The sequence below is a fragment of the Thermobia domestica genome, chromosome 14, assembly GCF_964235325.1.
Source record: "Thermobia domestica chromosome 14, izTheDome1.hap1.1, whole genome shotgun sequence".
In the NCBI taxonomy this organism is placed as follows: Eukaryota; Metazoa; Arthropoda; class Insecta; order Zygentoma; family Lepismatidae; genus Thermobia; species Thermobia domestica.
The window spans coordinates 76,699,790-76,715,261 of NC_137467.1; the positions used below are offsets into that span (position 1 = coordinate 76,699,790).

Sequence of the window (15,472 nt, forward strand, 5' to 3'; positions counted from 1 at the left end):
ATTAACGCAACGGTATCTCATTGTTGTAAATTAGTTTTGTACTATGTCCATAATTCAGCGGTAAGGTGATACAAGTAATGTTCTCTGGTTGCAAAATATTGAACTAAAGGGCAGTTACAATGACAAAGGTTCCTATAACAATATATGAAACAATTTTAAGTTACTGTTCCTCAACGACACGGTTAATTCAAAAATCTCCTCTCTCACCTCTTAATAGCACGCCTTTAAAGATTGCTAAACAAAGCTGAATGTTTTGAAACCAAAACACGCAAAAATAAATAGTAAACAGCTTTGCTCGCTCATCTCAATGAATGTCATTTATATTTTAATAGTTATAGTCGATATTTTCATGTCTGTAGATCAATCTGAAACATTGTTACGAATTATAAAAATGCAGTTTAGAAAATTTACCCTACATTCAAAAGCTGAATTCTACTAATTCTTGAATATTTTGAAATAATTGATCTAATAAACCGATTGTGAGAAATGTATTAAGCTTTGAAGTATAAACGACCTTGACATTAATTCCATTAAAAAGTATATTATTACAATGAATCAAATCGATACTGAATTCATCTAAAGACAATTTCTACTTCTACTTAGACATGAGTCCACAGTCTTGGGAAGCATTGGAACAAAAACAGTGCATTACTATTTATGTCCCAGAGTAACACGTTAAAATATTTTTGAAACAACCGTAGCGAGTACTTGTTACAATACTGTATTTTGCAAATTTGAAGTACAGAGAAAGAAGAAAATATGAGATTTGCATTAAAAGAGAAAAGATCATTTCTTATATTTTTGGAGAAAGGATTTCCAAAATCTAGTATTTGCAATTAGGAATTAAGTGTCATATGCATTTTCTGCTGCTCAAGAAATAATAATCAATATTTCAGTTAATATGCACTATACGATTGTTATTGTTTTAAAAAGATTTGCCATCAGTTCAGAGTTTGTTTTCTTAGTGAATGAATTTTGTTTATTTAATTAATATGTCAAGTTAAGAAGCTTTTGGATATCACTTTTTGACTGAGAAGTTACTGTGTGAAAGAAGCATCCAGATACTGTTCAGAAAATGATGATATTGAAAAAGAATATGAAATGAAATCTTTTGTTTTACGTCCCTATAATGTTATTGAATATGGGAGAAGAAGCAAATTGGCTTCCATTTTCCAACTTAAGAAAATGAAAGGAAAAGAAACTAACCTTTCGTAACAGAGTGCAAGAAATAAAATGAATTGGAAAGTAAAATGTCGGGAAGAAGATGGCGCCCTAGTCGATACGTATAAGGGAGCTTAGCTCTCAATTTTTTTATTAACTTTTACTTATAACAATTATTTACTTTAGACAATGTTATGTTTAATACAATCTTCAATATGTTTTACAATTTTAAAACGTTTGGCACCACTCCCCCTTTATTACATTAAAAAATGAGAAAAACAAACCTACTTATAACAGACTAATCTTCCATCTTGGATCAGGCCATTTTGTACAATGTGTTTTAAACTAAGAACAATTTTAGTGATATAGCCGACTTGGCTGCATGAGCTGCAGCGTATAGTTATAATATTCCTCGCAAGGGTATTCAAGACAAGACAAGACAAGTAAAATGTCGCTTCTACGTAGGCAGAAAATATTTATCAACCATTATCTGATAAATTTTAGAGAATACTTAAAGATAAGTTTCTTTTATTTAATCTCAACAAGTAATTAAACAGTAGTAAAGTAACTTAGTCATTTTTCTATCATGAAGAAACATAATGATGGTGAGTTACGTTTTAAAGAAACTTACCCAAGACTGTGAATCCATTACATAATATTGATTTATCATGATTATGAATTTTTAGCATATTTCTTTGTATATTAACAATTACTCTTTTAGCTAAACGCATCATTAACACCATATTTTCAAAAATCATGAGTATGATATACTGTAATATTGTGTACACTTTTATACCTGATGCCATACGATAATCTCCCTTTGATATTATATTAAAATATATTTAAAATAATACAGGAATATGTATTATTTATCTATAATACAGGAATATGTATTATGTATGTATACTGTTTATGACTGCAATGCTAAACAGCAAAGACCATCTTTAATAATACTTTATCAAGAACCAGTGTTTGAAAGTTTTTAATGGTACCTTATCCAGCTCTTTACGTTCTTACGTTCTATCATACTGATCACAACGTAATAAAACTAAGGTACATTATATTATCCGTGGCATAAGAACAATCTCATGTTCTCTTAAATTTATTTTTCTTTTTCACCTAATATATTTCTTGTTTCAGTGTTTGAAAGAAATATGTTTGAAGCATAAAATGGTTTCATATTTTCTTCAAATGGTCCACACGGCCATGACATTAGTCGCTGCAAAACAGGAGAACTTTCTCTTGTGTTGTTGTTGCTGTATGCTCTCTTTTTATCCTTTACTGTATTCTCTTTGTTCTTTCTCTGTCCTATAAAAAAATATAAATAAATATTGAGAGTGAGGTATTAGACTATACTCCTATTCACGACACTGTTATATTCACTGTACACAGATATTATACCTACACTGGTAGTTTATATTTGTCATCTAACTCTTTCTAAATATCCTCTAAATGTATTCCATTCTTCAAAACTTAAATACACGAGAACTAATTAAATAATTAAATATACATTTACTTCCAAAATTTCAAACAATCCTTTCATTTCTGAGTTAACTTAATGAGGGTTAAAATTAATCGTCAAAGGTAATGAAGTATGAAAACTGAGCACAGAAACTATTCAAAAATTTTCAAGTAATTATTTCCTGTGCTCAAAGCCGGCTCTATCATATGTGCAACACGTTCATTTGCACGGGGCGGCAAGTTTAGATGGGCGGCAAAATCTGTCATAACTATATTATTTAAAATAAATATTTCTTGTTGGAAACAGACTTTATGATGATGGTAGTTAACCCTTTCCCCTCAAACTTGTTTTGACACAGAAAGCTCGGATTTATTTTGAGATACACCCAGTACTTGAGTCGGCCAATACAAATACTCGTAGCCCCCATTTGGTTGCCTTCTATGGGTTGTAGCACTTAAAAACTATTCTCCCTTTGAACCCCACTGTACTTTCATCAATGCTTACATTTTGTCCTGGCACAAAAAATCTCTAAACTTGTTGTCAAGATGTTCAAGATGAAAAGTAATCTTCTATTTTTGGTTTAGGATTTAGTGACATATTTAGTATTACACCCAAAAATGCCTTCAGTTCAGGAACTGTCATGTCATGCCAAGTGGACCAAATGGACCTTTTTGTAGTGGCATTTGTATCTTAGACTGGAAGGCAGGAACAGCCGAGTAAGGAGTTGAATAGACGGCCAAAAGATGGCAGAAGTTGTCGACTAAATCATACAAGCGGGACTCTGTCGACATGCAAGTAATTAAAGCGTCAAAATTAGTGCTGGGTAGCCCCGACATACGAGTGGAAAGGAAAATCTCGAATGTCGGGGCTCTCACCGCATTCGAGGGGAAAGGGTTAAATATACTAAGCTGACCTCCTATTTGAATACTACATTCATAAATCATGTTTAGGTCGCATTAGTTTAAGATCACATGGACAGTGCTAAAGCAAATGGCCAAACAAATCGCAGCATGGAATTGCTTGATTGTTGTCAAAAACAAGAACTCAATTCTCGAAGAGTAGCGAACACTGATCAATGTAGTAAGTTATCACTGTTTTGATACGAAAACTAGTCTTGCCTTTGTCACAAACAAGTTCCTTATCATTGAAGATGGAAACAAGTATTTTTAATTCTTTTTAAACAGATGTAGAAGGAAAATCAAAAATAAAGATAAAAGAGCTAGTTGCATTAGAATTGCAAACTGATATATAGAGATTGAAGCTCGATATATAATTTTATTTAAAAAAAAAAATACCATCTTTCATCTGCAAGTGTGTTTGCTTTATACTTCACTAACATAATAATTATTATTTAAAGGAAAACAGATGCAACGAGATTTTATTTGTAGTGTTTTGGCCTTTCTGAGTGCGAGTGGTTTCCCCTACCCTTCGTTATCCATGATGGGATTGCATACATGAAATCGTGGCTTTTAAGATTTGTCTTTTCTGGAGAAAGGGTGGCTGTGGCAAATGATGTCATAGCACGGGGCGGCAAATTGCCTAGGGCCGACCCTGTATGTGCTATATTTTAGTTCCCATACTGAGGCACTACAATATTACATTACAATTTATTATTCTATATTTAGTTAGTTAATGCAATACACTTTAACGTTTAATGGATACAACTCACCATTTAAAAAGAAAAAGACTTATGCTCTCCAAAGAAAACCTTGAATCGTATCCAATTATTGTCCCTGAGAAGATTCTCTTCTCACAGAACAGTGATATATACAGGTATTTTATCATAAAGCGGTACCGTAATTTAACTATAGTACTGAACTAATAAACATTACAGTTTAAAATACGTTAGTACAACTTTTAACGAATTGAACGGAAGGAACGAATATAAGATCAAATCCATTTTATAGGAGCTGAGTTTTTCTTAAGTTCGCCTTTATTTAAACTCTCAATTTCCAGTAAAATATTTCACTAATTTAACTAGTAGAATAGACACAATAATATTATCTACTTTTGCTTTCCTTATAATATGAGAAACAATGTTGATGCTAGCTGGAAAAGAAAAAAATTCGAAATATACATGTTTTTATGTTCGTATGCATTTTTGCGTTTAGAGCCTATAATAAAGAGTTTTCAATTATCGTAAAACTTTAGAGTGTTCTTGACAATCTTTAGTTACGGTTATACTTAAGTTGCGTTCTTTCTTAATGAAAGGAACATTTGTTTATTTCTACATGACAAACTCATCAACGTCTATATACTTGCGAAATAGTAATAATTTTGTGAGTTCAGAAATGATACTTGGGATTCCAACAGCGTATCAAATGACAGAATTTCAATAGAAGAAAGCAATTCAAATATCATTATGAGAATGTCATTATGGCGCATTATGTCAAAGGCGAGAATGTCATTATGTGTCAATTGATTCAGCGTAAAAGAAGAGTTCAAGTAAATCTCTCATCCAAGAGATATGTACTAGGCTGAATTAAGTGATTCGGGGAAACGTGATGGATATTTCATAGTAAAGGCGCATTATCTAGTTGTCAACTATCATTGACCTCCTGATTAATATATAAATATCTAATAACATAAAACATAAACACAATATATAAATTGTGGGTTTTCTTGATGTACTCCCATTTCTTCCCACTTTCCCATTCCACCAGTTCTTCCATCATCATTCACTTGCCTTAATCATCTTCTTCTTTAGCCTATAGGGCATAATCGTGGGACGTTAAACTGAAATATTTCATTTCATTTCATTTTTACAAATATATAGATTGTAATATGCCAGTGGGATACATTGATTTGAAAGGTTAGTTCTTTATTTGTTCCTCTCAGTGTACATTTGCTCTTTTGTATAACTGAACTTAATTTAATTTCTCAAGTTGAGGAGAAAACTTAAACATATATGATCCAAAGTTTATAATGATTTATACCCCCTGCATATCTATCGTAAATTTGAGATTATATATATATTGTGTCAAATGGAGACTCTTATCATTAGTGCAATGTTATTGTTTATTTACATTATAATCTAAAAGTAATCATGAAAACATGATCTTACCTTTATTTTGTATAATTTTGGCTAAATGCACAAAGGGCAACTCAAACATAGCACATAGTATTGCAGCCATCAGGTAAGCAACAAATACATCTGCTGCTGTCATCCAAAACTAAAATAGAAAACAATTTTATTGTATATTTATATCTATCTATTGTATTTGAAGACACATAATGTATATATATTTTGTGTAAATTTATGTTACACACTTTTCATGTTCCTTTTGTACCATTGCATTGTATTCGTTTTTTCACAATTTACAAGTAGTATGAGCTAGGGATGGCCACAAAGTTCCGGTTCCGGCGGGCGGAACCGGTTCTCGGAGATCCGGTTTTCAGAACCGGTTCTGGAACCGGTTCCGGACCTGGATCCGAAAACCCGGTTTCAGAACCGGATCTTAGGAACCGGTTCCAGATCTGGATCTGAAAACCCGGTTCCAGAACCGGATCTTAGAAACCGGTTCCAGATCTGGATCTGAAAACCCGGCTCCAGAACCGGATCTTAGGAACCGGTTCCAGATCTGGATCTGAAAACCCGGTTCCAGAACCGGATCTTAGGAACCGGTTCCAGACCTGGATCCGAAAGCCTCCAAAGACCCGTAAAGGAATCAGAAAGTTCACCTTCAAAAAATGCAAAAAGGACCATGTGCTTGTGCCTTCCCCGCCCAGACCCGCTTGTGCCCCCAGGAAAAATGTTGGTCCACCAGTGGGTGTTTAGCCAAATGAGTTGGCCAGTTTGCCTGTTTAGCCAGAGTTTGCCAGTTACCCAGTTTATTTAGCCAAATGAGACAAGCTGCCGCTGCCTGGGCGCCTGCGTGTCGCTTCCACCATTTCATCTAGCATACTGTTCACAGCCTGGCAGCAGCTCGGGTTTAGCGTAGGGATGGTCACAAAGTTTCGGTTCCAGCGTAACCGGTTCCACGAGGAACCGGTTCTTGGAGATCTGGTTTTCAGAACCGGTTCTGGATCCGGTTCCAGACCTGGATCCGAAGAACCGGTTCCACATCTGGATCCGAAGAACCGGTTCTAGACCTGGATCCGAAGAACCGGTTCTAGACCTGGATCCGAAGAACCGGTTCCGGAACCGGATCTTCTAGAACCGGATCCGTTCAGACCCGAAAACCGGTTCCACCAGGAACCGGTTCTGGCCATCCCTAGTATGAGCGTCAACGTTGTGTGTGTGTCACTGTTTGTACTATGTGTGTCACTATTTGAGCTATGTGTGTTACTGTTTGGACTATGTCTTTCACTGTTAGCAGTATGTGTGTTATTATTTCGAGTATGTATGTTACTGTTAGAAGTATTGTGTCACTGTTTGGAGTACGTGTATCACTATTAGAGGTATACGTCACTGTTTGTACTGTGTGTGTCACTGTTGTGTTTGACACTGTTAGAAGTATGTATGTTACTTTAGAAGATGTCAAACAATAGAAATAATCTACATAACAGTATACTTTCTTTTTTTTTCTTTTTCCTTGTTTTTAAACATACACAGCAAATAAATCTAGTGTCATAATGAAAATCTAACGAGCGTATACTTCAGTATCAATTTTATCTTAATAGATGGCATCGTTTCTGCATATAATCAATTTTTACATTAGATAAAAATCTCGACCTTCAACAAAACTGCACGTGAGGATATAAACATTGTCCATAAAGATCGCCTTATTGCGAGCAGTGATAATATTTAAAATAAAACTGGACAAAAATCTAATACTCACCGCAAAAGCCACAATATTCTTCTAAGTAGCGCTTTCAGAACACACTGTTTCCATCTTCAGCCTAGAACCAATTCGAAGAGGATTTAAAACATAGGGGAGAAATGGATAATTAAAAAAATGGTTAAAATAGATTTAAAATATATCACAGATCTTCTTGTCAGAAATGAACACATTCGCACATCGAAATCTCGTAGCTTACAACAGTTATCCGGATTGGCATCGCACTTGAAAGACAATAACCATAATATTACTAATTCATGTTTGATAGACAAAGCAACACAATAACTGAGCGAAAAATCAAAGAAGCCTATTACATTCATAAAGAGAAACTTACATTCAATTTGGATAAAGCAGACATAAATGCGATTTGGAGTACATATTTCCGCTGTCCGAAAGGAAAAAAAAAATGAACAACATTGAACAGTGACCGGTGAATGCCCATTAACATGTATTCATGTCTGACAAGAAGATTTGTGCTTTACGTATTTTAAATCCATTTTAACCATTTCTTAGCTATCAATATTTCTCCCTTGTGTTTTAAATCCTCTTCGAATTGTTTCTAAGCTGAAGATGGAAACTGTGTTCCGAAAGCGCTACTTAGAAGAATACTGTGGTTTTTTGCGACGAGTATTAGTTTTTAGGTCTATATTTATTTTGTTGTCCATACAGTCTTGATCAGCTCATTGAAATCTATTATTGATGTATGCCTCATCTTTGGACATTTTTTTCATTAAACACTAATAATTAGGACTCGGAAGTTGAAGACCTAAAAATTGCCTAAAAAGGACCCATAAAAAGACCTAAAAATATCTTTTAAAAAAAAAGGACATAAAAACTGGAAAATTGGACGTGAAAATAAGACCCAATTTAATTAGAATTACATATTTAATGGATATAATGCTCAAGAAATACAAGCTTCTGGTAGGTTAACGTTTGTCCTTCAACAAACTGAAATATAAACTAAGAAAAATTCCCCACTCTCAACCTCCCTTGCTGGAGAACATTGTTACACCTCCTTATCTGACTTGTGATTGTTGCAGATCTGGTCTTATCAGTCCAGTCGTTGAAGAATGTTTTATCTTTTGAATTTTCTTACTAAAGAAAAGATGTTTAAGAGGTGGTGGTAATTCGAGTTAATGACCAAATTTCTTAGTTCATTATCCCTTCTCTTCCTATACTCTTACTGACCAACTCATCGCATTAGTTTTACTAGAGTAACCCCAAAAGTAGTCTCCAAAGCGCTGGAGACGCAGAGAAACTGCTCGTGCGAGTGTTGGCAACACGATTGTATTTGTTCTTCCCCCTCCCCTCATTTTCAAATAAGCCTCAATTTTCGAGTCAGTCGCGAAGGTTGGGCAGTGCAGTGACCAGCACCTGTTTCCTAAATTGAAAGAAAACTTGGTCAGAACGCGCTTCAGCAACGACGACAAGGTGAAAGATGAGTTTTAACGCTTCCTCAAACACATTGGGGCGAGCTGGTATGATATGGGCATACAAAAACTGCCACAGCACCTACAAAAATTCATCGGCAAAAGTGGCGATTATGTAGAAAAATAGATAAATGTACAAACTTCAAAATGACGTAAGCATTATTGAAAATAAACATTAATATATATATATATATATATATATATATATATATATATATATATATATATATATATATATATATATATATATATATATATATATATATATAGATAGATAGATAGATATATAGATATATAGATATATAGATATATATATATATATAGATAGATAGATAGATTGAGACGGTCCCTTTCCGCTCATGTATAATTGTTTATATTAGTATGAGATCGTTGGGATCTGAGGACCCAAAATGGCGCCCTTCGAGTTCGATCCAAAGCCACATCAAGTGTTCGTTTATAGTCCTCGCTGTGCGCGAATGTGCTGCCACCAAGTGAGAAAAGCTAGAATAAAAACAAACAAATATCAAGTATTTTTTTTAAGAAGAGAAAATTTAAAATTTCAAACTGGATTTATTCAAGTAAGTAGTTGTAATTTAAATATTTTTACTTTAATCGTAATTATTTTACCACATTTAATAGGTTAATAAGTATGTTAAATTTCCAACATCCTCCGGTATTTAAACCTACCAATTGAAAAATAAGGGGGGCGAAGTGAAGCTATCCTCGCCGGTAGGGGATAGCGTCCTTTTTTTTTTCCGCGTCATCATGAAGTGGTGAGAGCGTCTTAGCCAACTCAGGGAGAAATTTCTGACAAAATCCACTTAACCGCAGTGTAATATGTAAGTCAAACTTATTAGTGAAACCAAAACCGGTTGGTGGGAGAAAACCTGAAGGACAGCTATGGATTGAGTGTAATAATTCGATCAACTACGACAAAATTGACAACTCCCTCTTGCATGGTGAGGATGCACGTGCTTCACCCATAATGGATTAGTTTGCAGTGGATAAGGTTTGAACGTTAGTTTCCAGGATTACAAGGTAACATCAATGCTTTTTTTTTTATTTATAATGCGGCTGGAGTAAATCTAGAAGATAAATTGTAAATCCGGAAGGGTCATGTGACTCGGAAGATTCCAGGCGTAGGGGAAGTGACTGCTGCCGTCTAAATTTAGTTTCGGACGAATTGGCTGATGTTTTATAAACCGTGACAAACCTTAAAAATTTGAACTAGGAACTAAATTCTTGGTTTTCGAAAATTTATATTTTTTTTATATATATATCAGATAAAAAGGGGGGGAGCAAAGATAAATTAATATATACGCCTGCTTATTGTAAATTGTTTCTACAATGATAAAAATAACATTATATGAGTTTCTTTAGAGTAATGGAATTTAGAAACATGATTGTTTAAAGTAAATCTTTCCGGTCAAGCATGGGTCCCCAGTCGCCTGGGTGATAGAATTCGTCCTTCCTCTCCCTTCATTTCCACTTCCACTTGTCTCTGTTGGAACTTCAAATATCGAAAATCTACGCTTAGCTTAGCACCTCTCCATATCAAATCTTCGTTCAAATCTCTTTTGTTTTGTGTGAATTTATTTTCTTTGTTTGTTAGTTATAGTAGTTAGGTTAGTTTTAGTATTGTTAACTATTGTGTACCAAAATCTGAAATTGGCTCTGTTGTTTGTGGTTAATAGGACCCTTCTAGTAAACTTTAAATATGGAATTATAAACCGGGGGTGATGTTTAGAACGTTCACTGCTTTCTCTCTCTATCCTGCTGGTATGTTGTTAACATAAATGCTTGTGATAATGGAATTACCTGAAGCTTGTCCGCTCACCCTGTAACTTAAAGAAATTTTTGGCAGATACGATCAGTAGTTAAAAATTTGTGCTACACAAAAGTGACACTAGAGAAGTTGCGATTTAATGAGCCATGGGCAAAGAAATAGTTAAATATATGAAGAAAGTGTGTATTTAGAGACGTGTTGCGCCTGAGATAGACAGGTTGCCCGCTCGAAGGCAGATAATATTTTATTTCTTCAGTGCGTTTATGTAGGCCCGGCCATTCTCTATCTCCACCGCTGCCACTTTCGTAGGGTGTTCAGCCATTAGGAAAGCTGTTGGGTGAAAATTGTATTCAGTTTGTGAACCGATTTAATAAGTATGCCGTAAACCTTTGTAATAGTTACTTTGTATTCCTGATGTATGTCAGCAGGCGAAAGAAATGTTACCACCCCCCCCTTCCTTTCGAATGATGTAATAGTGTTTAAAAACAATTGTAAAATTTAATACTAAATTGTGACGAAATTGAGTTTAGGCAACGTAACAATTTTTTTTTTTTGGTCAACCCGATATAAACAGAACTTGTAATTTTGTACTATGTAATTCTAAATTTCCAAAATGCAAAAAAAAATGTACTTGCACTAAGAATCGGATTGACGAAACAGAGTTTATATTGTATGAAACTAAATATAACCTGAACTAATTTTTTTTTTTTTTTTTTTGGAAACTTAAGAGGTGCATTAAAGTAAATGTTCTGTTCGCGTAGATATTGTCGTAAAGGTAGGTTTGGTGAAGACAAAATTTGGAATTAGGAACATAATTTGGGACTAAATTTTGAAACCTAATTATACTTTTTTTTTTCCACTTGCAATGTGTTTCAGTCTTTTCCTCCCCGTGCGGGAAGGGGAGCTCTGTCATTGTAGTTTCACTTTTTTTTTTCTTTCTGTTCTAACAATAAATTTAGTTTGTATTGTATGAAGTAGTCGTCATTGTGTTATGAGATCTGAATATCCCTTAGTTATAAGCTCGATTAACAATATTGGCAAGTGGTCTTCAAAACGGAAGAATTAAACTTTACGGATATTATCAATAGTTACAATGTTTCTCGCAGTGGTCTCAACAGAAGAAAAGATCCTGATTCGAAGTATAGTTTAATTTTATTTATTTATTTTTATATATATATATTTTTTTTTAAAATCTTCCTTTCTTCATTATTGCAGATGTTATTTTATTTCTCTTTTATATTTTAACTTAAGTTTTTTTTTTCTTTCGTTGTGCAAATATAATTTAAGTTACGGTTGGATAGCCTGGAGTACCTTCAGTACCCAGGAGAATATTCAACCTAGGCCAAATTCTGAGGAAAGGAAGAAAGCGAAATAAATCGTTACATTAAAAAGTGGCGACCCAGCCTTAGGATGATTCTCTTGTCTGAGTACTGCTCGAGAAGTAGCGTGTAATAATATTAATGGATAATTCAAATATTAAGTAGGTGAAGTGGAAGTGAAGTGGAGAGATGGTGGGCGAGTTTTGTTTTCCGGTGCTGGGACTGGAGGCTTGACTGGAAATATCTTATGAGTGTTTATATAAGTATATAGTGTTCTTGAAGTGAAAGTTTCAATGTCTTTTTGTTTTATTTTATGCTAACTGTGTTTGTGAAGCGATTGTAAAATGGCGTCTCGTGGAAGTGGCTCCGATGGGGATAGCGTTTGTTCGGGTTCTCAGCAAAAAGAATATGCATGTTGTGATAATGCGCATCAGGTAGTTAGTAATGAAGGAGTAGAGAAAGTGAAAGCCGTGATGTGCGAGAGTTGCCTTCGCTGGTTTCATTTTGATTGTGTAGGTATGAAGAATACCTCTAGTATGTTTGCTTTAGTAAGCGCTGATTCCTACCGCTGGGTATGTGCAGGGTGCGAAGCGGCTAAGCTACCTCAGCCTAACAATGGCAATGACGAGGATCCCGAAAAGGGAAACAAGGAGTTTACGCTTGATAACGGTATTTCTGACAATGCGCCCATCGCGACCTCGTCACCTGTCTTACGAGACAATTGTACTGTGTCGTCTGTCTCGCGAGAAGACGGTCTTATGTTAATGATGGAAAAGCTGTTCAAGAAGATAGACGAAATTAGTTACGAGGTAGTTAGTAGTAAAAAGGAGGTGAGTAAAGTTAACCAGAAAATCGACGAAGGGTTCGAGAAATTTGGGACTCAAATTACTGAGGTGCAGTCTAAAATTGAACGAACTGCTATAACCGTGCAGCAATTATCCTCTAAGTTGGAGCAAGTAAAAATACAAGCTCATGAGGAATTGCAAGTAGCAAGCCAGAAATTAATGGATAATGTTGGGATAGTTAGCACGAAGGTCGAGAGTAATGAGTTACGAATTCGAACGCTTGAGCATAATATGAAGGGAACCTTGAGTAAGCTCGAATCTCAGGATACGCGTTTGCAACAATTACCTGAGAGGATAGAAGCGCAGAATATTGTTTTACAAGAAGTTAAAAGTAAGCAGGATGGAGTTGAGGGCGCAGTGGGCGAGCTAAAATCCCAGAATTCCAAAACAAATGAAAGATTAGAGAAGTATCAAGGCGAAATAGGAAATGAAGTAACAGTATTGAAACAGCAATTAGAAAAGTTAGAATTAGCTTTGCATGAGGATAGTAAAAGTGACAAGTCTGTAGATCACGAAATTCCTAGAAAAAGAGCGCACGTGAACTTTGAAACCGGGTTTGCTCAAACAAGTAACCGGAATAGGAATATCCCAACTAACAATCCTTTTGTATACAACCTGTCGACTCCTCCTCTGTCGAGTGGTAATGATAGTTATCATTTATATGGCAGGTAATTGGCAAAACAAGATTTATGAGAGTACTAACTTAGGAAATTGTTTCGGATCTTCTTTTGTAACAACCACCCCGAATTTGGAATCCCAATGGCAATGGCAAGGCCAGAAACCTGATGTTCATCCAGTAACTTCTAACCCATTTTTCTTGTCACCTAATAGTGGTTTCCAAAATTCTCCTAGTTTCTCATCGTCTATTATCAAACCTAAAGACCTTAAAGATTTTCCGGTTTTTAGTGGAGAGGTGACAGCAGGTGCAGGTCGATCTTTCTTGCGAAATTTACAACGATGTTTGGATATGTATAGATTGTCTGATGCCGAAAAACTTTTAATAGTGTCGAAATGTTTGATGCGGGGGGCCGAAGCGTGGCTGCAATCAGTGGCACGCGATATTAAAAATTATGAAGACTTTGTAAAACTTTTTAAGAAACAGTATTGTTCTGCTAGTATGGAAAGGATCCATAAGAAAGCTTTGCAAGCTTTAAGATTCGATAGGTCGAAATTTTCTACACTGCTTGAGTTTGCTTGGTATATAGTTGAGGTTTATTTCAATATAACTGAAGTGCCAGACCAGTCCGAATTGATAGATATTTTATTGGGTTGCTTGCCGGCTGAGGATTCGCGGTTGTTCATGGTAAGCCCGTGTTCAGACATCGATGAATTGATGGCTAAAATTGCAGCACTGTCGGGTCACGCAAACGCGCACGCGAGTGATTTAAGACCTCCTGCGAGACGGTTTTCTGCCAAACAGGCTAAAGTCGTCAAAAATAAAATTCAGCAAGTAGAAAGTGGGAGTCAAACTGATTTTCTTAGCTACTTCGACAGTCAACGTACTAACCGAGACAATTTAGGATACGGTAATGATAATAGAAATAATCGGAATGGTCAAAACGCGCAAAACAATCAAGGCTTTGGATCGTACCGAGGAAGGAATCGTAACTTCCGACGAAGGTGGCGTGGTAGTCGAAATGGAAATTCGAACTATAGGCATGAGTCATCAGAAAACACTTCCGGTCAAAATAATGAGAGAAATAGTGATAACGCAATTTTTACCAATAACTCGGGAAACATAAACGGAAATAGTACGACCCCAGACAGACGGGCTCCGGCCCCGGAAAACTAGAAAGGCAGTCACTTTTGGAAATGGGGGAAGCTGGCTGCGGTAAGGATGAAGACCCCATTATAATTGACCAGACATTAGAAACTATTCCTAAAACTTTAATACCGTTAGAACCTAATGAAATTTCTCAGACTTTCGATACTAATCAACAATCAGTTTATTTCAATGTAAATTTTGTAGTAGAAGACGAAATATCAGAACCAATTAGTGAACATTATTTTTCATCGTCTCCGGTAGTAAGTGGTGATATAGGGGGTGTAACGTTAAATTGTACAATAGATAGTGGCTCAGATCTGAACCTGATGGACTGGGAGATATGGAGAAAACTTAAGCAGAAATTCCCATCTGCTAAGTTAAGACCATATTCAGGATTGACTTTGGGCGCCTTTGCCGGCAAGGAGAAATTTTCTGTGCAGGGTGTTCAAACTTTTAATTTAAACATTCAGAACCGGATTTTTGATGTGCCAATCTTTGTCATAAAATATTTAAGGACTGATTTAATTTTGGGTTGTCCCTTCTTGGACAAGTTTCAAGGAGTGATTGATAGATGTAGAAGAGAAGTTAGATTGAAGGATAATTCCGGGAAGGAAATTGTCATTGAAACCACAAACCCGAACATACTTTCGGTTTCTATTTCGATGGTTGAAATCGAAAATAGTCCTTTTCACAAGTCACTGGAAAAGATAGTTGCGGTAGTAAGCGAAACTTCTAATAGTATAGATCAGTCTAAAGTGGGTGCATTGACAGATTCGGTTAGGTTGGAAAATAAAACTAGTTCGGTGACGGAATTTGAATCTAATCTCAGTGAAGATGAAATTCGAACTTATATTTCCTCTCGAGACGATCTAGACTCCTCTTCGAAACAACGCTTACAAGATTTACTTATTAAAAATAGAGAT

General features: G+C 35.4%; 1 protein-coding gene across 1 annotated transcript in view; it reads right to left on the reverse strand.

Moving 5' to 3' along the window:
* Positions 1 to 428: 428 nt before the first annotated feature.
* Positions 429 to 15,472, reverse strand: part of LOC145670202 (nose resistant to fluoxetine protein 6-like) — a 143,750-nt gene continuing 128,706 nt past the window's right edge. Inside the window, exons 12-13 of the mRNA XM_081738580.1 lie at positions 5,688 to 5,796; positions 429 to 2,469 (exon numbers count right to left, since the gene is read on the reverse strand). Of these exons, the coding sequence (XP_081594706.1) occupies positions 2,264 to 2,469; positions 5,688 to 5,796 (315 nt within the window). The 3' untranslated portion in view covers positions 429 to 2,263. The remainder of the gene's footprint in view (positions 2,470 to 5,687; positions 5,797 to 15,472) is intronic.